The sequence below is a fragment of the Kogia breviceps genome, chromosome 6, assembly GCF_026419965.1.
Source record: "Kogia breviceps isolate mKogBre1 chromosome 6, mKogBre1 haplotype 1, whole genome shotgun sequence".
NCBI lineage: Eukaryota > Metazoa > Chordata > Mammalia > Artiodactyla > Physeteridae > Kogia > Kogia breviceps.
The window spans coordinates 99278588-99304177 of NC_081315.1; the positions used below are offsets into that span (position 1 = coordinate 99278588).

At 39.0% G+C, this 25590-nt stretch overlaps 1 protein-coding gene across 2 annotated transcripts in view; it reads left to right on the forward strand.

The window, feature by feature from the left end:
- ADGRA3 (adhesion G protein-coupled receptor A3) overlaps nucleotides 1–24388 on the forward strand; it is a 111727-nt gene extending 87339 nt beyond the window's left edge. For both annotated transcript variants that reach the window (XM_059066476.2, XM_067036348.1), the window contains 7 exons: nucleotides 342–555; nucleotides 766–974; nucleotides 9878–10002; nucleotides 11069–11192; nucleotides 19245–19390; nucleotides 22770–22865; nucleotides 23003–24388. In XM_059066476.2, the coding sequence (XP_058922459.1) occupies nucleotides 342–555; nucleotides 766–974; nucleotides 9878–10002; nucleotides 11069–11192; nucleotides 19245–19390; nucleotides 22770–22865; nucleotides 23003–24245 (2157 nt within the window). In that variant the 3' untranslated portion in view covers nucleotides 24246–24388. The remainder of the gene's footprint in view (nucleotides 1–341; nucleotides 556–765; nucleotides 975–9877; nucleotides 10003–11068; nucleotides 11193–19244; nucleotides 19391–22769; nucleotides 22866–23002) is intronic.
- Nucleotides 24389–25590: the final 1202 nt, after the last annotated feature.

Below are 25590 nucleotides of genomic sequence, written 5' to 3' on the forward strand. Positions count from 1 at the left end.
CCCTGTTCTGTTTAATGCTATCTACTTCAGCAATGTACATTATCGGGAAAATTCACTTTATAGTTTGAAATAATCCCTTGTTCACTACTTTAACGCTTTGAAATAGAGCTTGCTTTTCTCTTCATTTTCCACTTCTTTTGTTCTATGCTATTATATGATGTTTAGACATTTCACTTAACAGATAACTTGTTCTATTAAATTTCACATACCTACATTTAAAAACTATATTCAGCATATAACTAGACAACATTCATAACTATCTAAAATATTCCTGGTTTTTACCTACTAATTTGACAACTCTTCTTTGTTTCTGTTTTTTTTTTTTTTTAATATGTTTTCAGAATACTATTGTAGAGGCTTCTATTCAGCTTCCTCCTTCCCTTTTCTCACCAAAGCAAAAAAGAGAAGTCAGACCAAGCGATGACTCTCTCTATAAGCTTCAACTCATCGCATTCCGCAATGGAAAGCTTTTTCCGGCCACCGGGAATTCGACAAATTTGGCCGATGATGGAAAACGGCGTACAGTGGTTACCCCAGTGATTCTCACCAAAATAGGTTCGTCTGTGGCATATGTCATCCTGTAGTCATTGGACAATACGACTTTATCATGCCCTGTTCCTAAAGATGCTTATTTTTGTTCCTTCTCATTTTAATGAGTCACTAGTGAAGAAGAGGTATTTGCAGAGTTCCCATTCGTGGATAAGTTGACATTTAATTGTTTATGAAGTTTGTTTCAGAAATATTTTTATCTCCCGTATCCTCCAGATGGTGTGAACATCGATACCCACCACATCCCTGTTAATGTGACACTGCGTCGAATTGCGCACGGAGCAGATCCTGTGGCCGCCCAGTGGGATTTCGATTTGCTGAACGGACAAGGAGGCTGGACATCAGATGGGTGCCGTATACTCTGCTCAGATGAAAATGTCACTACCATTCAGTGCTACTCCCTTAGTAACTATGCGGTTTTAATGGTACGGCAGTTGTTAACGTTATGCATAAACACTAAGCATTCGCATTTTTCCCTATGCGTAGTTAAGCTCAAATGAAGATTGTTTTTCTTAAAACTTTTGACATAAATTGCTCTCTTTAAGTAAGAGGCGACTTTCGGTGTAATTCTGAGTTTAAAGGGAAATTGAGTTACTACGAAGTGAAATGTATGGGATTGAATTCGGCATAGGAATTTTCAGTAAACTTTGTAAGCAAATCCATTCAACTAGACCTTGACCTTAAAATTTGGAAACATCTTGGGTGTATGCAGTCCAACTCTCAACCCAGAAAGCGTGACTCATTTGCCCAAAGATGCACGATGAACAGTGAGAGATTTTCCTTCTTTGCCGTCTAGTGCCTCATCCCACTACGCATCATAATTTTTAGACTCCTTTTGAATTTAGAGTAATGGTGATAATTTCAGTTTAGTTGCTGCAAGTGACAGTATTGACCCAAATGTCTTCAGTTTTAATGCTAATCAAGTTAATGTCTTGTGTTATTTACCATTTTTCATGTCTATTAATCTTTGGTAGAATAACCAGTTATTAATGTATAGAAACAGATCTTTTTATTAATGAGTTACTTAAGTGAATCTGATTCCTGAGTTGATAATTATGAAATTAGCCATGGTAGTGTTTATTTCATATTGTGGTTATTATAAGATACTAACATCCTGGAGTATGTATATATGCATTCAGAGCATAGTGGTAGGAATTACTGATGACTGTGAAGGATATTTCACAGCAATGGCTTGAGGCTAGCCTGGGAGTGGGGACGCCTGCATTCTGATTTCTGCCTCCAGCTCATCTAGACAGTATTTTAATAAAAGCACCAAATAATCTTGACACGTGATATATTTTACTTTAAGTGAAGTATTATTTTCTTAAAAAGACAAAAGAGCGTCTACCACTGGAAATGGTCTTGAAGCAAGCTTGAATTAGAGTAGATTTTCCTCAATTCTGTGTTTTAGTTTTCTCCTTGCTCCTCAACTTAGGATACATTACCTAGTGTCCCAAACAGGCAGAGGAGTAAGTAGATTACCTGACAGGGCGGGATTAATGTGTGTGTGACGCAGCCCAGCTGACAGTGGGTAGGGTCTACACTAGCAAAGACCCAGCTGTGTTTTATATCAGTCATCTGTCCTTTGGGGCTTAAAGTTAGTGTTGATAGTTTAGGACTCTCTTCACAAATAGATTTCATTTGTGTAAGTCTGAGTCTGGTTTCTGTAAGTTCACATTCTATTGTTTTGTAGTCACCTTTCAAAGAAAGCTTGAAGCAGTAATTAAAATATGAAGCATTTTCTCTTTCAGTTTGAAAGTGTTTTCTCATTCAGGTTTTGATTATAAAAATAACATGAAACTGAGAAGTACTGAAGGAGAAGTAAGGGATGCAGCAGCATCTCAAGTTTTTATAGTAGTTAACTAGAAAAAGTTGGGCAAGAGAAATGAAACGCAGACACACACAAAAGGCATTTTATAAGCTTCATTGTTAAAGACATGACACTGTACCATGTGAAACTTTTATTTTTATTTAATTTAATACCAGTTTAAAACATCTAGTTTTGAACTTCCTAGCTGTTCTTTTCAACAATTTAAATTAGTATAATCCTTTTCTTGAAGGAATAAGCTATTCTTTTATCTTTCCTACTTTTAATCTTTTAAAAAATGTGATACACAATTCTTTAAAGCTAAGAAATAGCACCAAGATTTTTTTCTATTTTCAGAGTATCCTTTCGCTTTTCTTAAGTATAGCTATGCCACCTAGAGGCAGCAAGGTGAAATGTATCTGAAATTGTTGACAAAATTGTAATAAAGTTAGTATATGGGATTTTTGGAGTTGCTAATGAAACATGAAGGCAAAGTTAATGAAATCATACCTACTCTTAAATAAGTCATGCCTAAGATAGAAGGAATAGCTTTAAAAATTTAGAAGTCAACATCTTTTTTTCCTTGCCTGACACTATTTTGAACAATAGGTAAAATCCTATTTTTCTTGAAAACTGCCTTAATACTGGGTTTTATATATAGCAAGTCTAAATTCCTGTTTTGGCAGCTAGCCCATAAAACTTTTCCTGCTCTGGTTTTAAGTAAATTTGTATTTATAAAATGATACAAAAGAATGTATTTCTTTGTAAATCTCGAATAGACATAGTTTGGTTCAGTAGACATCCTGCGATAGCCATTTATATCCCAAGTTCTCAAGGAAAAAAGTTAAGCAGAAACAGGGTTTGTTTGAATGATATGATCGGAAGGTACTACATTCACATGGATCAAATGTTTCAGTTATTTCTAACACTGATGTACAGTGAAAAGTTGAACTCCCGACCCTCTGTCTTATCACCTATTCTCCACAAAATAGGTAACCCCTGATTAGTTTTTTACAGATTATTGAAGAGATTTTCATGTACATTACAACAAAATGAATACATGGTCCTATTTTCTTCCATTTTTGCATGAAGGTTGCATGCTACAAATGTTCTAAACCATGCTTTTTTCCAGGAAGCAGTATATCTTATGACAATGATAATGATGTCCATGGAACAATATATATTATGCTGCTGATGATATCTTATGAAGGTGGTATTTTTAGGATGATATGAGTGTGGTGATGGCAGTGGCTAATTTTCATTAAGCATTTATGTACCAGGTGCTCTTAGGTCTTTATGTGCATTAACCTATTTGGTCATCATGACCACATCATGAAGTACACTGCTACTATTATTACTCCCAGTTTACAGGTGGAGAAACCAAGGCATAGAGAGGCTAAGGACCATGACCAAATTTTCAAAGGTAGTTAGTGTTGGAATTGGAATTTAGGCTCCAGAAATGTCTTCTTAATCCCACTACTAAATTTCCTTTCTGAAAGTTTCCATATCATTGTTAAAGAGCTTTCTCATTCTTTTTCACCTCTGAATCTTATTTTATGATCTCACCATAATTTATTTGCATATTCCTCAATTTTGTTTGTTTCCAATAATTTCCGTGTACAAAATTATTTTACACATTAGAAAACCTGCAGGATAAATTATCTGAAGTAGAATTGGTAATCAAACGGGGACCAACACTTTCCTTTTTTCGTTAAATTGAGCTAATTGAGCAATGTGCAGAGATCTTAACTATATAGCTTGATGATATTTTTATCTGTGAACACATATTTAGCTGCCATCAAGATAAAGACTTGAGCACTCAGAAGCTCTGGTATGTTTCCTTCTAGTTAATTTCCACTGTCATCTCAAGAGATAACCTTTCTGATGTCTATCACTGTAGATAAGTTTTTCCAGTTCCATATAAGTGGAATTGTATAGCATGCACTCTTTGTGTCTGGTTTCTTTCCCATCATTACATCTGTGAGATTCATCTTCGTTTTTTCATGTGGCAGCAGGTTATTCTTTTTTTTTTTTTTTTTTTTTTGCTGCATAGTAGTCCATTGTGCAAAGATATCAAAATTTGTGCATTCTACTGTTGATGGGTACTTTGGTTGTTGCAAGGATCTGGTATCAATCAAGAAAAAGCTGCTGTAAATATCCATGCACATGTTTTTTGATGGACACGTGCATTCAGGAGTGTAATTGCTAAGTTGTAGGCACCCATATGCTTTGGTAGGTAATGCCATGCAATTGACCAAAGTGGTTTTATTGGTTTACAGTCTCACCAGGAATGAGTTTTAATTGCTCCACATCCTTGTCAGTGCTTGATAGTGTCAATCTTTAGTTTCGTTTTTTAGTGGTGGTGTTGTGATTGATCATTGTGGTTTTAATTTGCCTTTCTTTGGTGACTAATGATGTTGAGTACCTCTTAATTTTCATATTGGCAGTTTGGGTATGCCCTTTTGTGAAGTCATTGCTCAAGTCTTGCCAGTTTTAATTTGGTTGTCTGTTGTTTTCTTATTGGTTTATAGGAATTCTTCATGAGTTCTGAATAGGAGCTCTTCGTTGGATTTATGTGTTGCAAATGTCTTCTCCCAGTTCATGCCTGTTTTAATCAATTCAACTGCCAGAACAGAATACCACAGAGTAGATGGTTTACAAACGGCAGAAATTTTTTGTTCACAGTTTTGGATGCTTAATTAAGTCCAAGATCAAGAAGCTAGCAGATTCAGTGTCTAATGAGGACTGCTGTCTTCTCTCTGTGTCCTCTCATGGTGGAAGGGGCAGGGGGAAGTCTCTGTTATCTCTTTTATAAAAGGACACTAATCCAGTTCATAAGGGCTCCATCCTCATGACCTAATCGCCTCTCAAAGGCAGCATCTCCAAATAACATCACATTGGAGGTTAGATTTCAACATACCAGTTTTGTGAGGGGGACACATTCAGTCTATACACATGCTTTTTTCCTTTTTCTTTTAATGTTGTCTTTTTATGAGCAGAGTTTCTAATTTTTCTAAATTTTTTTAGTAGTACTTTTTAATGTCCTGTTTAAGAAATCTTTGCTTACCCCAAAATCATGAAGATATTTTCCTTTGTTTGCCTTAAGAAGTTTTAAATGTGTTTTACCTTTCACATTTAGGTCTGTAATTTGATTGGAATGGACTTTTGTGTATGGTATATGGTAGGAGGATTAAAATCTTTAAATTATGCTTTGTTTCTTAGGGGAAAAATTAAAAGCAACATAGACGTCATAGTCTCGGGGGTTTTTTTGTTTTTAGTGGGTTTTTTTACATTTTTGATTTCAGATCTATTTTAAAATTTTATTTTATTGTCAAACTCTTAAAAATACTTATACTCTGACAAACAGAGGGTACCCTGAGATGTTTTTCTTTGGAATTCCTTCCATTATTCAGATCCTGGTGAGTTTAAACAATTACTGATTTATAATTATTCTTATTATTGATATGATGATAACGAATTATTTAAAACTGCCAGTAATTTTATATTTAGTAATTCTCAGGCTAAAAGTAAACCCTTGTAAATGTGTGAATCTCTGTCAAGTAAACAAAGAATTTCAAAAAAATTTCTTCCATTTATTCGGTTCCTTAATAATAACTATCTTTGCAGTTTTTAACATACTTTTGGGTATTCTAATATTCTCTGAATTGATGCAGTTTATTTTGGTAGAAAACTTTACTTTCCGCTTTCTGGCCTATTTTCTTAAACTTTGCACCATATTAAAGAGAGTGACTAGGATCACCATTTAGTGATGGACTGTTGAGTAAGCACCAGAGGCACAGACTTTTCCTATCTTATATATCACTATATTGCAAACTGAATGACACTTTTACTTTTTTTCTCATGGGTGTCTCCTAGTGGCCATTTATGGACCATGTATTTAGTAATTTTTTTAATACAAGTGATTTCATTTATAAAACGAGAAAGAGTGAAAGCAAGAATCATAGGTATGGGCTTCCTTGGTGGCGCAGTGGTTGAGAGTCCGCCTGCCGATGTAAGGGACATGGGTTCGTGCCCCGGTCCGGGAAGATCCCACATGCTGCAGAGCAGCTAGGCCCGTGAGCCATGGCCGCTGGGCCTGCGCGTCTGGAGCCTGTGCTCCACAACGGGAGAGGCCACAACAGTGAGAGGTCCACGTACCGCAAAAAAAAAAAAAAAGAATCATAGGTAGCAGTGAAATTATAGGATTTGAGGGTATTTGAGATGTCACCTCCTCTCCCTGTACAGGTAGATACTGTATTTTTTAAAGTAGAGGTATAATTGACATACAGCATTGTATTAGTTTTGGGTATACAGTGTAATGATTTGATATTTGTGTATATTGCAAAATGATCACCACAGTAATAAGCCTAGTTAGCATCCCTCACCATACAGTTACAATTTTTTTCTCTTGTGATGAGAACTTTTAAGATCTACTCTTTTAGCAACTTTCAAATATGCAATATAGTATTATTAACTATAGTCCCCATACTGCACACTGTATTGCCAGGACTTTTTTATAACTGGAAATCTGTACCTTTTGACCCCGTTCACCAATGTTTTCGTTATAGTATCACAAAGCCTATACTGTTGACTGATATAATTGAAAATCATTTTGATTCGAATTTCTACTTTACCTCTTTTGTTTTAATCTTTAACTTCTCTTAACTTCTTCCCTATCCCGATCTTCGCAGTTATTTTAAATAGTATTCTCTTGTATTTTTGTCATCAAGATAGGAGGTTTTTCTTAACTTGATTTGTTTCCTTTATCCTGGGCAGGGGGTCTGCAAACCCTGGCAGACATTTGACCCACAGGCCTGTTCCGGTCTGCCATTTGTTTGTTTGCTTGATGTTCTAAATGCTGGAAAGCTAGGAGTGGTTTTTAATTTTTTTAAATTTTTTTTTTGTGGTACGCGGGCCTCTCACTGCTGTGGCCTCTCGCGTTGCGGAGCACAGGCTCCGGACGCGCAGGCGCAGCGGCCACGGCTCACGGGCCCAGCCGCTCTGCGGCACGTGGGATCTTCCCGGACCGGGGCACGAACACACGTCCCTTGCATTGGCAGGCGGACTCCCAACCACTGCGCCACCAGGGAAGCCCTAATTTTTTAATGGTTATCTTTTAAGTGGTTAACAAGTACTTGCATAATAGCCTCAATTATGCTCTTGGCCCGCAAAGCCTAAATAAACTGTTTACTCTCTGGCTCTTCACACCTTTCCAAAGGTCATTTTCTCAGCAGAGGTTCTCTTTTACTTGGGAAGCTCAGTTTGTTGGGACAACAAAAATGGCCCTGCAGAAGCAGTGCGCTTTGTGACCGGTCAGTAGTACTTGCTGCTTCCTCCAGTCCTAACTTGGAATTTTAAGAGTCTGGGTGCCCTGTGCCAACATCCAGCTTCTTTCTCATACTATATCACATTTGGCTTTTGGAAAACAGCTGATTTCTTTTAAATGTAAATATTGTATGTGACATATTTTGAGAACTGAACTGGCACTTTGATGTTTTATTAGATAATATCCAGCCGCCTGTGTCTTGTTATTCTCTGCAAAGGCTTGTGGAAGACACACGTACACACCTTCTGCCCCTTCCCCAGACCCTGCCAGATGAGATAATTGTGGTGTCTCCATCTCAGTAACCACCCCAAATTATACAGCTAGTAAGTGGTGATGTATTCTTGAACATTTCCTGGAGAAATGGAAAGCAGGCAGTGCACGGAAAGAGTCTAGAGACCACATTCTGGACACTGAAAGTTTATCCTCATTATTTAGTCTACATGGGAAGAGGAGCTTTTCGTAGAAGCGAGGGGAAATGTGTGTACTAGCGTCTAACTGGTTCCAGTTGCCCTAGTAGTGTTTGAATTTCTCCTCTAATATTCTGGACTTTTAGCAGAATGCGAGTACCTTGAAGCTGTGTACCATAGACTGATCCCGCAGGTTCAGAATGGTGGCGGTAGGCTTTTGTCTTGTATTTTCCTTTTCGAGTCTTAGTTTATAGACTGTCAGCCCTGGAGGGTCCTGCGTTTAGCTGTTGCCCAGTGCTTGGCATAGCGCCTTGCCATGGTGGGTACGCAGTTAACATTTATCAAATAAAGAGATGAACTATATGCTCAAGACTCATCACAGTGGGGTCGAGTTCCTGGGCTGGAATGCAGTTTTCTGTGTTGTATCTCCCAGTTTCCCATTAACTCTGATTTTTGTCAGGCTCCGTGGCCTCTGTTTGTAATTTGTTACGGTGAGGGGCTTGTTAAGGTGTTCTAATAGGATCTTTTTGGATCTGTAATTATATACACTGTCAGCCTCTGATTCTCCTATGGGAAAATGTGCTGCTTCCTTCCGTACTCCATTGAGTCCGTTTTCAGTGTCCTTGTCTGTCACCCATTCCCTCCTGTCTTTCATCTAGTTTTTCTAGTTTCAGGAATTGTCTCAAGAACTTCCTGATTGGAGTTGCACCCATTGTGAACGCCTTCCCACATCCAGCTGACCTTTTTGCAGCTTTCAGAATCAGTTTAGAAAGAGAGTTTAGTGCTAGGATCTGGTGAATCAGTTTTGACCCTGAAACCCTGGTTGTCTGGCGTGGGTGCAGGCGTCCTCCCAGCCTGCTTTGGTCCTTTATAAGGAAGGAAGCCTTACGCTATCCACTGTTTTCATTTTAGGAAGGTACTGTCTGCCTTGGTTTTGGGATCACAGCCTTGGTAACCAAGCTCTTTTGGATCTAATCCTCCTTCCCAGCCCTTAACCTCTTTGTGCCTCAGTTTTTCAGGCTATGAAATGGGGCTAACAATGTACCCAGCTCATAGGGTTACTCTGTGTAAGGTGCTGGCACAGTGCCTGGATTACAGTAAATGCTATGTAAGTGATTTGCTATTATTATTTACTGTTAACTGATCTTTGACCTCTTCGCCCCATCACCGGGCTGCTCTTATGTTCATCAAATATTATTGTGATCTGATTGTGCATCCGAGTGCCCTGTGACTTTCAGCTCTTCAAGGGCAAGAACCGAGGTTTACCACTCTGTCCCTGTGCTTTGCACTGTGTCTGGTCCATTCGTATTTGTTGAACTTGACTGTGGGAGGTTAGAGAGATCTATTTAGGCTTTATTGACCTGGAGATACTGCTGCTTTGTGCCTTATCAGCTGGTGAGTGCACAGAGTGATAAGTGGGGTGAAAGGGCATCAAAAAGGATGAAGTCTGTGGTTGCCCTTCTAAATCACTGCTGTTCTCTCTCCATTACCCTCATAGGAGAGTCAGTATTCAGATTTGTAAAGCAGATGGTCCACGGTAAGACGAGAGTGTGTGTGTATGTGTGAGTGTATGTGTATACACACCCTGCATGAGTAGTTAACACATGGAAGTTAGGAGGGCAAAGTGATGTGTGAGGAAAATAGCATGAACCATAGTCCTTGAATAAAATGAAGAGATGTAAGGGCCAGAGTTCTGTTTATCAGTAGGTTTTAGTCACTGAGAAAATCTCAGTAACTAGATGTCCAGAGAAATGCTCCTAGAATAATGCTTTCGTTTTCCCCCCTCAGGATTTGACGGGATCTGAACTCTATACCCAGGCAGCCAATCTCTTGCACCCTGTGGTCTATACCACGGCTGTCATTCTTCTCTTCTGCCTCTTAGTGGTCATCATCAGTTACATATACCATCACAGGTAAGAAATAACACTTTGTGAATAGAGGTCTGTGGAGTTTATTTCACGTTTAATTAGGATAAAACTGAGTTTAATACCATGCTATCCTTCCAAAGTAAGAATGATTACTTCAGAATACCTACAGGCCTTCTTCACTTCTTGCAGTTCAAGACATAAATAATTAGTGCCTGTGATGGTAAATTCATCTTCTACAGCACTCAGTCATTTTGCTGGGTTTGTACCTGGGAAAGAATATGGGAAGTCTGTGTTGGTGGCTGGGGGGTGGGGCATGGGGGGGAGATAAGGTGGAGCCTGGTTACCTGCAGATGTGTCTCCCAGAACCAGACTGTGGTATTATTTCTGTTTTATACATTCTTGCCTGTTGTGATATTCTTTTTTATAGACAGCATTTAAGAATGTTTGTGGCATTTAAGTGTGGGATGTGGTTTTTGTTAATTGGAGGCAAAGCTACAGAAATTTTCATTTTATGGTGAGAAATAATGATCTGAAAGGATTTTCTAAGCAGAAATTCACTTTACAAGAGGTTTTGCTAGAATGTATTTTCCTCTTTAAGCTGGACATATGTGACATTTCTTGATATTTAGTTAAGAAACAAGGAGATTTTGATGTGAAAAAGAAAGACTTCAGCATTTCGTTATGAAAGGCCAGGAAGAAATGCACTGGGCATTTAGACCATGTTATCCTAGTAAGTCAGGAAAAATAGAGATTGGCACCTTGCAGAAATCTCTGGGAAGCAAACAAGTAATCCATCTGTCATAAGACATTGTAACTAGCAAAAGCCCACATATTTCTTATTATGAAGATTTTGTTTAGCCTTTAGTGGACATAGTAGTTCCATTTGACTTGTCTTTTTTACTGTACTGCAAAGTTAAACGTTAAGAAACTGTATTGAGTGATTTCTCAAACCCCGTGTGTGTGTCTGTGTGTGTGTGTGTCTGATAGTATGTTTTAATAAAATGTTTAAACATTTACATCTGGCCTTTTATGAGTTGGAAATGTTAACTTGAAGATGTCCAGCTTCAAGTATACTCACCTGGGTCTTATTTTTTCCCTTTTCTTTTAACAGTTTGATTAGAATCAGTCTCAAAGGCTGGCACATGCTTGTGAACTTATGCTTTCATATTTTTCTGACATGTGTGATCTTTGTGGGAGGAGTAACTCAAACTAGAAATGCCAGCATCTGTCAAGCAGTAAGTCAAAGTAAAAAACTGAAATGAAAAAAAATTGCTATTAGAAATTTCATGTTTCGTTAACTCTAAAAGGAAAATTGTTTCTTTAAAGTTTTTTTCTTTAGCTAATTAAAGTCAAACTGTATGTCACTTAAACAGTTTACCAGTATACTTCAAATTCTGAATTATCATTTCACAACTGAATATATGACTTATGGAGCTTGTCTTTTTTTCTTGGGGAATTTTGTGCTACTTGTAATGCCTGTTATAATGCCAAACATTTAATTTAAAAAATTTATAAAATCCTGACTATGATTGAAAGAGAAGTGACATTTTCCAACAGTAGGATTTTAAAAATTATTTTATCTATTTATGAAAATAGTAGGAATTAGAAAAAATTTTAACTGTAAGATGTAAAAATGAGAAACTTTTTACATGTGGTACATATAAAGAATTTTAAAATATAATCAACTCTTAATTTCAAATAAATTATTATATATGTAGCCTTAGTAAACTATTTTTGCAGTGTAAGTATAAAAAATCAAAACTAATATGGGAATAGGAAATATGTAAAATTTTATTTATTTGCATACTGTTTTCTATGTACATGATAGCAAGCAGTGTCACAGAGTATTGAGTTCAGACTACCTAGACTTGGGTCTCAGCTCTACTGTTTCCAGTGTTTCTATGGGCAATTTATTTAACTTTTTTTAATTGCAGAAAAGCACATAATGAGATCTACCCTCTTAACAAATTTTTAAGTGTGTAGTACAGTTATTAAATATAAGGACAATGTTGTACAGCAGATCTTTAGAACTTTTTCATCTTGCATGACTGAAACTATACCCACGGATCAGCAACCTTCAATTTCCCTCTCCCCTCAGCTCCTGGCAGCCACCGTTCTACTTCCTGTCTCTGTGAGCTTGACTATGTAAATACCTCATATAAATGGAATGATGCAGTATTTTTCCTTCTGTAACTGCCTTATTTCATTTAGCATAATGTCCTCAAGGTTCATCCATGTTGTAGTATGCAACAGGATTTCCTTCTTTTTTATGGCTGAGTAAATATTCCGTTGTGTGTATACATCACATTTTCTTTATCTATCGATAGACATTTAGATTGTTTCCAACTCTTGGATGTTGTGAGTAACCCTGCAGTGAACATAGGAATACAATTATCTTTTCTAGATCCCAATTTCAATATGTAACATTTTTGTGTCTCAGTTTTCTCACCTGTAAATTGCGAATAATAATCGAATTGTTGTCAGATGATGTGATTATTTATATTAAAAAAGCTAAAGTAATTTCCAGGTAAATTATTTGAAAAAAATAGGGAAGTTTAGCAAAAGTGAATGTAGTTTTTTTAAAATGTAGTTTAATATACAAAAGTTTGCTGCTAGTATGCAGAAATGCAACTATGGGAAAACAATTAATGAGAAGGTATCATTTATATAGTATCAAAAAATATCAGGTACTTAGAAATAATAAAAAATGTTCAAGATTTGCAGGTAAAAATTTATTATATATTAAAGAAGACCTAAATAAATGGAAAGATACGCTAGGTCCAAGAATAAGAAGAGTTAAAAATCAGAAAGATGGCAGTTCCTCCTAAATTAACCTATAGATAAGAGAATTTTTCATGAAACTCAATAAAATGGTCTTTGAATTTACATGAAAGTAAAGAAGAACCAAAGATAGCTAGGACACTTCTGAAAAATAGTAGAGTAGGAAGACTTCTAATGATCCAAACTTTTGAGGCAGTTGTGTTAAAACTGTAGCGTTTGGTGTAGGGATGGATAAATTGACCAACACAGAAGAACAAGCTTGGAAGCAGACCCACGCAGAGCTTTGGTATAAGACAGAGGTTACTTGCCTCATCAGTTGGGTAAAGACAGACCACTGTACAGTTAAGGGAGCTGGGGAAATCCATTTGGAAAAAGATTAAAATGGATCTGTACTTCAAGCCATTTTTTAAAAGTCAACTTTGGATAGATTAAAAACTTATAAGTCCAAACCAAAGAGTTAACATTTGTATTAGAAAATAGCATAATCCTTGGGATAAGGAGGGATTTCTTAAATATGACTAGAAAGGACGTACATCGAACTAAATTAAAAATAAGATCTTTTTGAAAAATTAAGATTCCTAAGGAAAGTGAAAAGACAAGTTTCAAATTAGAAGAAGCTATTCCCAATACATAACCACCGACAGAGCATTAGAATAAAAAAATATATATATATGTTAAAAACTGTAATCAGTGAGAATGCCACACACAGCCCCGTAGGAAAAGTGGCGAGAGTGACAGACAGCAGAGTAAACGCAAGGCCAGGGTATGCCTGAGGAGATGTTCCATGGCCTTGGTGGTCTCAGAGATGCAAATTCAGATAGCTACCATACTATGCGTTTTCTGTCAGAAAAATTAAGCCTGACAATGCCAAGTATTGAAGAACATGTGGATCCACATGTTTTATACACGGTGGGAATGTAAGCAGATGACTCCGGGAGGCTTTACCTTCTAAAGGTAAGCATTGACACAACCTGGACCCACAGTCTCACTCCTGGGCTCAGAGTGAGCTGCCACACGTGGAGTAGGCGTGTGCCTGTGAATATTCATAGCAGCACTCTACACGGTAGCAGAAACCTGGAAGCAACCTCAGTGCCGATCACTGAGAGGGTGAATGAATAAATGATGATATTACATGAGAGTCCAAATTAATGAATTACAACAAGGCATAGCAATGTGAGTCAATCTCAGGAGTATAAGTGAAAAATTAAGTCCTGTAAGTGACATTCACCCTGATATCTTTTTTTAAAATAAACGAAAACGTAACTAAAATGAAACAGCACACTTTTTTGAAAATATGTAAGTGCAACAAAACTGTATAAAAAAAGAAAGCAAAGGGATGATAAACACAGGATACAGGGTGATGATTACCTTGGGTGAAGGGGACCATATGGTTTGATACAGGTTTTTGTCAAGATCTTACTTTTTGTCTTATTGAAAGATTCATGGACACCTATTATTAGCAATAGCTAATTAACTAACTAAATAAAGGCAGGCTGTGCTTTTGTGCTTGGCCCAATCATTAGAATGGTCATTAACCTAAGGCTGATGATTAATCCAATATTGTATTCATGAGATCCAATTGAAAGTGTGTGTGCGCGTGCATAAGAATTGTTGAGAGGATTAAATGACTCAGGAGTGCCTGGCGTACAGTAAATGCTCAGTTAGATGCTAGCTATTACTACTATTGTTATTGATATAATTACCTCTTAGCTGTGCAGAATATTTCCCTGTTTCAGGCCATTACTATACAGCTGAAAACAAATTTGTTAGGGAGCCTATGAGAAGTTAGGTAATGGATCTCGGATCAACTTAATACATATACAAAAAACAGTGCTTCTCTTTTCTCAGTCTTTCTCCTCTTCTTTACCTGGCCCACCCCCACTTACTTTGTAGGTCTCAGTTTACTGTCACTGTTTCAGAGATGCAGTCCCTCCACCCCCCCTCCCCTCATTATCCTCTGGTGCTTATTAAAATTCCATGGTGCCTACAAAACTTTGTGATTGACTGTCATTTACCTGTTTGTTGTCTCTGGACTCAGAGCTCTACAGGAGCAGGAATTATATTGATTTGATTCACCAGTGTTTATCCAAGAATCAGTGTAAGACCTGACACATAGTAGGTGCTCAGCAGATACTGGATAAATGAACAAAAAAGGCCTCTGTTTGCTAATAGTAGGAATCATTCCACCTGGAGCTGTTTTGAGCATGAACAATGAGGAGTGTATTCAGCACCCAATGGTAGTAATAGTCTCAATTCTATCTAAAAAATATTCATTGATTTCTTGGAATAGACACATAAATTTATTTCACTAAGGAAATGAACAGAAAGAGGCCATAGTAAAGATGACTGCCTTTCATCATCCTGAATGGTATTTTGTACCATTTCTAGAATGAAAAGGACAGGAATTGCACTGAGTTATTAGAGTCTCAATAACAAATGTCTGTTAGTTAAAGATTTACCCAGAAAAGCTAGGGTGGGGGATGAACAGGTTTTATATGTTGTTTTCTTCTGTTCTTATTTTTCCTTTTAACAATGTTCTTTCCTTTCTCTATGAAAGACATAACATCATTCTTGTTATTTCTGACCCAGACATGACTTACTTCACTTTGTTATTCTAATACTTAATTCAGTTAGTAGCCAGCTGTGTCTGCCAGAACAGCCCATATGACTAGTTACTTAACCTTAGTAGGGGCTTCATGTTTCTTGGGCTCTTCCTCCATCTCTAAAACTGAAGCCTAAAGTGTCCACCTTTCACAGGCAATTTCTGCATGTGCACGTGATCGGTGCAGATTTGGCTTATCTCCCTTTTAGAGGTCACGTATTTTATGAACAGGGTGGTCAGGTTCTAATACAGTTTCCTTCCCGAAGTGATTGGTTGAGGTTATTAAATGCCCCACCAGCCAGGTACTTCCCACTCTGGTTCTTTTGTCATCCGTTCTGGGTGGTGCCTTGGGTACATTCTATAGCCTTGAACTCTCTTTTCGCAAGAGGAGCCAAAGGAGAACGGAGAAGCTGAGTGATAGAGTAGAAGGGGCTGTTGACTCAAGGTGGGAAAGGATCTGGGTTCTGGGTCGTGCTGTGCTGCCGAATAACTGCTTGAGCGTTAATTTTCCAGTCCTTGGTTTCCTTAGCTATGCAGTGAAAGGATTTGGCTGGATCTTATTTAAGTTACCTTGTTGCTATACCACTTCATGATTTAATCTATTAAATATCGTGCCACCTGACCTTCTCAGGTGTTCTCTGATGTCTTTTATCCAGAGGACCACTGCAGTGGCATGTGAGATGCATTGGGAAAGATTCAGCCCGTGGATATTAAGAGCTTTCTAGTTGCCAACTACTGCAAGTTTGTCATCTTAAAGTTCATATTAACTCCAGGAAGTATTTCTTACTCACAGATTTTATTAGTACAGAAATTGAGTCTTAGAGAGTTGAAAAAACTTGCCCCAAGTCACTAGGGCCTTTGGGTGGCAGAGGCCTGATTCAAATGACAGTCTCTCTGACTCTGTGTGTCCTGTCCCCCACCCCACCCCACCCCAATAACTGTGCTTGCCTATTTAGAGATGACCCGCAGAGCAGAGGGGTCTACTTTGAGTTGCAGCCCTGCCACTGACCATGTGACCTCTGGTGGATGATTTAACTTCTTTCAGCCTCAGTCTCCTTGTCTGTAACACTGAATGAATGGTGATGCTAAGAGGATAAAATAGAAGCATGTACAAAATTGTCTGATACATTTTGGGATACATAGCAGGCATTCAAAAGTGGAAGCTCTTAATTTTTATATATATTCATATCTGACTGAGTATTAAAGATCATTTTTTGCACACTTGCTGTGCATGCTGCACTATTGTTGTTTTATTGGTGGTTAAAAATCCAGTTGTTACAATGTCTGGTCTCTGGTATGTGGGCAGTTTATGGTTAGGTAATGTGTGTATAAAGTGAGACTGTTGAGGATAAGTATTTTGTATCCATTTTGCAACTTTGGATATTGATGTCCCTGAGGTAAGGTGACTTTCTTAAGTTCTAATCTGTTGCATTTAATGAATCATTTACATGCCCTAATGAATTAGATTATTTATTTCCAAACTGTTTACAAATTTCCCACATGTATTTCTTGTTTATTTGGAAGAAATTGTGACAGTGAGGTTATATTTCAAGCATAGCCCAAGTGTCTGATGGAGAATAAAATAGGAAGCACCTCCCTCCTTTCAAAAGATAGGAATACCCTCGCCGCTAGTTCTCAGTGCCTACTTTATTCTGGTTCTTCTGGAATATTTGGTGATTTGCTTATGTGACTGTTAGCAGGTGACATCAGACTCCTGTAATTCCACTATTGGTAATAATTGTTTAACTAGAAGACTTCAGTATCTTTCAGGTGTGCAAACTTCTCTGCATATTTTGAAATGCCATAAGAAACACTTCAAAATCTAAAGGTTGAGCTTTACCTCTTAGATCTAAAACAAGAAAATTCTCCATCTTGCACCTCCTATGTTGAAAGTTTTTTTTTTTTTTTTTTTTGTGGTATGCGGGCCTCTCACCGCTGTGGCCTCTCTCGTTGTGGAGCACAGGCTCTGGACGCACAGGCCCAGCAGTCATGGCTCACGGGCCCAGCCGCTCTGCGGCATGTGGGATCCTCCCAGACCGGGACATGAACCCGTGTCCCCTGCATCGGCAGGCGGACTCTCAACCACTGAGCCACCAGGGAAGCCCGTGTTGAAAGTATTTTTAACCTCTGTTTTTAAACTTATTTACAGCCCTGTCTCATTCTTTTGACCTCTGTGTCAGAGAAAACTCTAGCAACAGTAGAGTATGCCATTTTGAGTCAATATCAGTGATTTGTTTTGAATGTTTGGTTTCTGTGCACCAAATCCAAGTATACTATTTTTATTTACAATATTTCGTGTGACTCCAGATAGCTCAAAGGGTTATTTTATGCTATTTGTTCCACTTATATCTGTAAATTTTGCTTTTATAGTGCAGTCAGTAAAACTAACGAGAACCAAGGAGCCACTTTTCTTCTTAATAAGAAGATACTCTGACCACTCGGGTTTGGCCGGGCTGGATCCACCCTTCTGGCCCTTCCAGTCATTAAGGGGACAGTGACTGCCCTGGACAGTGACCACCTTAGTATTTTGCCCTGCAAAATAATACCTGAGCTTTTATGTCACCACGTTTAACTGCAGATTGGTTCTCATTAAAATGAGCCTTAGGCAGCAGTCTAAATGCTTCTTTTACTGACCTAGGTTTGATAATGTCAATCAATTTGATTTTCTTGAAATTGGAGAGCCATCCTTTAAAAACAAATTTTTTTTTCCCTTGGAGCTTTTCATTAATAGGATTTTACCCGTAATCATTGTATAAGAAGAAAGAATAAAAAAGATAGTAAGTAGTTAGATAAGAAAGCTGAACTCTGTCCTTTCTGCTCCAATGACCCATGTATTTATTTTTCTTAAAACAGATTTTAAACCTCTCTTAGCCCTATACATAACTTTATCTAGAATTTTATCTTTAACTGGTGTTGCTTCAAACACAGGTTACATGATAAACATGCCCCCCGTCACCCCTCTGGGAAGAAAGTTGGTGTCATCATTTATATATATTTCAGTTATCCATCATTTATCAAGCACTTATTATGTCTCAGGTCTTGTGCCCATTCAGTCCCTACAAAAAACCCTAGAGATGGTTATTGATAATCCTTTCACTGTTCAAATAAGGAACATTAATTTCAGAAAGGTTGACATTCTTTTCTTAAAACCATACTCCTAATAAGTAATAATAAAAATATTGCTGTATTTTTATTTGCTTATCAGGGACCAGGCGATGTGCTAAATGCTTTACGTAGCCTGTCTTTTTCAAAGCTTCATGGTAGTTTTGTATTATTCTCAGTTTACAAATGAGGAAAACAATGCTTGAGATGTTATGCAAGCTTGCTAAGGTGTCACAAGGGGTGGATTCTTGTTTTAAAACCAGGCAAACTTGTTGATTTCAGAGCTCACTCACTTAAAATAGTCAATCTGTTATATTGCTCGCTTACCATTTTGATATATAAAAGCTCTGAATTAGAACTACTCAGGCCTCTGACTCTGTGCTGTGACTCTCACCCTCTAGTTAGCCTTGACTTCTATATTCCTCCTTAAAGTGGACTTTAGGAACTCAACTCTAATTTATAACATAGCATCTACGAGTAACATGTCTGGCTTATTGTTGTCCAGGAGCGAATTCCGTGATATATTTAGAGTCATCTTGGGTATAAGTTGTAGTCTGTGGGCCTCGTAGGTCCAGCTGTTGATTTGATCCTCTATTATACATCTGTTAGAGTGCTTTCTTTGTTTCATCAGCAGGCAAAGGAATTGATCATTAGAATACACCTTCATACTGTTTTTGAGTCAGATTTTCAAAAGTAACTTACCAATCTTTTTGATAAAGCTTACTGGCAGCTACTATACTTTACGATTGTAAAGGGGAATTTTGTTTGTTTTAGTTCATGTATTCTTCAATCTTCTTTCTAGGTTGGAATAATTCTTCATTATTCCACCCTTGCTACAGTTCTCTGGGTGGGAGTGACAGCTCGAAATATCTACAAACAAGTCACTAGAAAAGCTAAAAGATGCCAGGATCCTGATGAGCTGCCACCTCCACCGAGACCAATGCTCAGGTAACTAATATCTTTGTGTACTGTTTTATGTTAAATGTCCATTACATCTTAAATTTAATGAAGCATGGTCATAACAAAAAATTGCTCAGTGAATTTTGGGAAGTAAAATAAATGGACTTGTAAGCAGCCTTGCAACTGGGAGTGCTTTGTGAAGTTATGTATCCTCTCTGTGCCTTTCTATCTCATACAAAGTGGGACTGATTGTCCTTCACAGAGTTGTTGTGAGGAATAAGTGACTTATTTTGTAAAGCACTTAAGATGGTACTGGCCACAGAGTAAACTCTGTGAAAGTATTAGCTGTTTTTATTTCCTTGAGATCATGTGATAGATTTTAACCTAGTCAAGTACATATCCATGTGGTTATTCTCTACAAAAGACAAAACAGTTTTGGGGTCATGCTGTTCCTACCATTATAATCTGAATCAGTTGTCAATGGATTCTTGTGCTGGATGAGTAGAAGTCAGTCGACCCGTGTCTCTGAGTGTGTTGAATGCTGGATGCGTACCTTGCCCTGGGCCAGGGACTGAAGGAAAACCTCCCACCCTGGAGGGGTTTACAGTCTGAGGAGACCAGTCTGAAAGAAGAACCCACTGCAGCTGTGTAAGAGCTGGATTGGAGATGTGCTATTTGAAAGTATCAACAAAGGAGCCATTAATTCTGTGGGGGATGGTAGGCTATTAGGAGTTGCTTGACCACCGGCAGGAAGGATGGAGGTTGCACTCCAGATAGAGGATCCCGTGGTGAGCTGAGCAAATTTGAGAAGTGCAGTTTGGCTGTGGCAGGAACCTAGGGTGTACAGTGTACAGTAGTAGGATTCAGAGTGAAAACTGAGTTTCAGGCCATGGGGGGGCAGGTTAAAATGTGGGGGCAGGCTAAAATGTGTTAAATGTGTCCAACATTGGAATGCTGGAGGGTAGGGGGCATATATAAATAATTCCGCTGAGGTCATTCGAGGGTCCCTGTGAGGACTGCAGCTAGAACAGTGGCATGGAGATTAGAGAGGATGCGTGTTCAGACACTTGAGGCAGTTTCTCCAGGATTGATGACCAGCTGGATTTGAGGGTGGGTGCCAAGATTCGAAGGTGGCTGCAGAGCGTTTACTCCAGTTCGCTAAGGTCCCTCTGCAGATGGTGCATCCATCAACTGAGAAAATCATAGAGGAAAAGTAGATGCGGGGACTCCGGGAGGGTAAGCACAGGGGAGGTGGGCTCACCAGTACTCTGTCGTGGAAAGTTTACATTTGGGGAGTCTGGTACACAGCAGAGAAATCGAGCTACGTGTACTCTGGACAGGACAGGAGATGTTTCCACGTGTATTCGTTGAAGCAGTGATAACGAGCAACCTCTCCTAGAGAAAAGTTAGTTAAGAATGATCCCTGGTTCCAAATGTAAATTAGATAGCTAGTGGGAAGCTGCCGCATAGCACAGGGAGTTCACCTCTGTGCTTTGTGACCACCTAGAGGGGTGGGATAGGGAGGGTGGGAGGGTGGGTGACGCAAGAGGGAAGAGATACGGGAACATATGTATACGTATAACTGATTCACTTTGTTGTAAAGGAGAAGCTAACACACTATTGTAAAACAGTTATACTCAAATAAAGATGTTAAAAAAAAAAAAAAAGAATGATCCCTGGGCCGTATCAATGGGCCACAGCTGATAAAGGGGAGAATTGAAAGAGAACATTGAAGAATCGGGGGAGAGCGGTCCCATGGGCGGGAAGGGGCAGCAGGAGTGCTGGGCCACGGTCAGATTGCAGGATGTGATTTGACACCCCTGTCAGTGGTATTAAAGGAACTGAGGGATGGCGTTTGGCTGAGAGATGGGAATCCTACCTATCCTCATGCAACTTTCTGTTAGGTTTCTGTTAGGTTTCCTTTCTGTTAGGTGATTAAAAACAAAAAGGCAGCTTGGGCTGCAAAGCCTGTGCAGTCCCTAGTGACCTGCAGGTACCCCCTTTGCTTTAGACACTGCAGGCTCACGCTTTAGGACGCTCTCCTTCGCCCATGTCCTTGAGCTTAAAGAAACCCCAGAATCACGGCTACCTGGAGGGTGGATATGAGTCTGCTGGCTGCAGAGAGCGAGGTTTCAGTAGCACGGTAGGTGGAAGCGGCCTCATCTCACAATAAGGTGACAAAGGTGGGGCACTTGATGGTGCTATTGTTTCCAGGCGTTTGTCACCAAAGGGAGCAAGAAAGAAGGTGGTGGTTGAAGGAAAGTTTTAGAAGATAGGGAAAATGTGAATAGACTTATAGGCTGGAAGGAATATGCAGTGGAGAAGAAGGTTTAAAACTGCAAAATAAGAGTTATTTGATAACAGGCAGTCCCAGAATCGGGTGGGGAAGGAGTGGCAGAGAGGAATATGGAGCCCGAGATAAATTTGGGTTGAACTGATGCCTTCTTTTCAGGTAAGAAGCAGCTATGAATTAGTATAGCAGGAAAAAGGGCAGGGTCACGGACGTTGGCCTGCCTCTAATCTGTGAAATAGAAGACAGGGTTATAGTTTTATGGGGTAATTAGCTGTCTTTTTCAGCAGTGATATCATATTGAAGGATTTTAGTACCTGTGAGCGTGACTAAGAAAAAATGTATGGAAAATGTGTTACGAATATTGCCTTTATCCAGCCAATTAGCATTTGGACTGTGTCTTTGGACCTGGCAAATGCAGAATTAAGATTGGCTGTACCCAGGGGAAGCTAGCCGGGGCAGGACGTTCCCTGTTCTCTTTTCAGAGAACTCAGAGAAGCTGCAACCTCCCCGCAAAACGTTGTTCTTCATAGAACCAGCCACTCTGTCTCCCTCATTTCTTCCTGCACCAGCCTGAGTGCTGCAGGACGTTGCTGGGATCCAGGTATCTTCCTTGTCCCAATCTCAACTGACTGAAGATAAGCATACACAGCAGTAGAACATCCTGGAATATGCAGGTTTAGCCGGACATTAATAAATAAATAACGTCATTACATATTTAGTCTGACCTGTGGTGCAGTAAGATCTTAAAGTCCATTATGTAGTGGACTAACTTTCTGCTTCATCATCTGAATCTAAAAGAAGCCAGCCCCATTCCCCCAAAAGAAAAAAGTATAAACTAAAGCCCTACCTGTAGTAGCTTACTGTTACTTTGCCTGTCCACAGGGTGGCAGAAGCTGATCAGCTTTCCTTAACTCAGAAACCTCACACTTTTTAAAAAAAAAGAAATCCAAAATAAATAAAAACTTAAAAAAATGTTATTGTTAACAAAGCAGGCTTTAAATGTTAACCTTCAATGCATTATTGGAATAGTAATGAATCTTTAAGGAATAACTTCTGCAGTACTGAGATACTGTGACGTATACACCTTAATAAATTGGATTGATGTGCTGTTATTTCCATCACTGCCCTTTCTAGGTTTTACCTGATTGGTGGTGGTATACCTGTTATAGTTTGTGGCATAACAGCGGCAGCAAACATCAAGAATTACGGTAGTCGGCCAAATGCGCCCTAGTGAGTATTTAGTGTTCTCTGCGTACCTGAGTCGATTGCTTCTCTTCTGTTTCCTAAGCACTAAAGTTTACTGCAGTTTCTGAAACAGTTTGTTGACATGTGTAGCATCTGAGCTGGTTCACCATTTTCTTTCCTAGCTGCTGGATGGCATGGGAACCCTCCTTGGGAGCCTTCTACGGGCCTGCCAGCTTCATCACTTTTGTAAACTGTATGTACTTTCTCAGCATATTTATTCAGTTGAAAAGACACCCTGAGCGCAAATACGAGCTGAAGGAACCCAGTGAGGAGCCGCGGAGGCTGGCAGCCAATGAAAATGGTGAAGCAAATCATCAGGATTCCCTGTCTCTCTCCCTCATTTCGACCTCAGCCCTGGAAAATGAGCATACTTTCCATTCTCAGCTTTTGGGAGCCAGCCTTACCTTGCTCTTATATGTCGCTTTGTGGATGTTTGGGGCCTTGGCTGTTTCTTTGTATTACCCTTTAGACTTGGTTTTTAGCTTCTTTTTTGGAGCCACGTGTTTGAGCCTCAGTGCATTCATCGTGGTTCACCATTGTGTCAACAGGGAGGACGTCCGGCTCGCATGGATCATGACTTGCTGCCCGGGCCGGAGCGCATACTCGGTCCAGGTCAACGTGCAGCCCCCCAGCTCCAGTGGGCTGAGCGGGGAGGCCCCCAAGTGCACCAACAGCAGCACAGAATCTTCATGTACAAACAAGAGTGCATCGAGCTTCAAAAACTCCTCCCAGGGCTGCAAATTAACTAACTTGCAGGCTGCTGCAGCTCAGTGCCATACCAACTCTCTACCTTTGAACGCCACAGCTCAGCTTGACAATAGTCTGACAGAGCATTCGATGGACAATGATATTAAAATGCATGTGGCGCCTTTAGAAGTTCCATTTCGAACAAACGTACACCCAAGCCGCCATCATAAAAACAGAAGTAAAGGGCACCGGGCCAGCAGGCTCACAGTCCTAAGAGAATATGCCTATGACGTCCCCACGAGCGTGGAAGGCAGCGTGCAGAATGGCCTGTCGAAAAGCCGGCCGGGCAGTAATGAAGGACACTCTCGGAGTCGAAGGGCTTACTTAGCCTACAGAGAGAGACAGTACAACCCACCCCAACAAGATAGCAGTGATGCTTGTAGCACACTTCCCCAAAGCAGCAGGAATTTTGAAAAGCCTGTTTCAACTAGTAGTAAAAAAGATACATTAAGGAAGCCAACTGTAGTTGAACTTGAAAGTCAGCAGAAATCTTATGGCCTCAACTTGGCCATTCAGAACGGACCAGTCAAAAGCACTGGGCAGGATGGACCCTTGCTGGGTATGGATAGCACTGGCAATGTGAGGACTGGATTATGGAAACACGAAACTACTGTGTAGCATTGGTGGGCTTCCTGGGCAGAAATCCATATAAACTGTGATACTCACATTCCTTTAAGCTATGAACATGTAAAAACCAACTGTTTACAGCCACCTTAGGGATTCAAAAGAATTTTGAATAAACTTCTGAGTTTTTGATTTTATGTATTTTATATCCCCCATGTGTTGCTTTTTTATGAATTTTGGAAAAAAAAAACCCTCTAAAAAAAATAAAACCCTCTAAAAACCCTCTGGTGCTTGTTTTAGTTGTCAGAGCACCAGCAGGACATTTTGGGAATCTGAAATGTAATTTTCTTGGGATCTGTAATATCTACTTAACATTTCAGGCTTGTATGTAATACAATAAATAGGTGTTTGTCATTGTGTCAATCTTATATTTTTACATTTTAGGAGCATTTAGTGCTATTTTAATGAAGTTCGTGCATTGGGATAGTTTAATGAGAATTGTACATGTATCAGTTATCAGAGTTTTACATGATTAGCTCCACTGATGGCATATAAATCAAAGAGCTTTTGGGTTGTTGTATTTTGTAAATACAGTTTTTTAAATGCTACAAGTTTTTTTTTTAATCTCACAGAATTTTTTTTGAAAATGGAGATGCCTAGAAAGCTTTTCCTAAATTGCATTACTTTTGCCCATCTTATTAATACTATTTTTGATATTTTTGTGGTGTTTCAGTGGTTTATATTTGGGTTTACTTATTCATTCTTTTTTTTCCCCCAGCACATGTTATTTCTTTTTTAATTGAAATACAATTGACATATCAGTTTCAGGTATACCACATAGTGATGTGTTTGATGTTTTTGTACATTATGAAGATAGTAATCACCACGGTAAGTCTAGTTACCATCCGTCATTATACAAAGTTCTTAAAATATTGTTGACTCTATTCCCTATGCTGTACGTTGCATCCCCATGACTTAGTTATTTTATAACTGGAAGTTTGCCTCTTCATCCCCTTCCCATATATGAACGTAAATGAAGAGGTGTCATACAAGTTTCACATTCACTTATTTTGGATTCTTCAGTATTGGCTCCTATCTGTTGCCTGTTACTTTGTTCTTAAACAGATAAAGTTCCTCAGGTTCATGCTAAAGTTCTAATTTTTAAATTCCACTCTAAGGGCACAAACAGGTCTGATGCAGAAGTTATCGTTGGTCAATGATGCACTGCAGTCCTTATCTATCTCCTGTCTCTAGGCTCACTGGGGTCCTTTCCGGGAAAGTTAGATCAGGTCTGCCCTGGCTCCTTTGTGCATTCGCTTCTCTCCGATATGCAAGCTAACGCCTGAGAAGATTGGCACAGCTTAGATCTGTTTTTGGCAGTAGTCTCAAGGTTTGAATC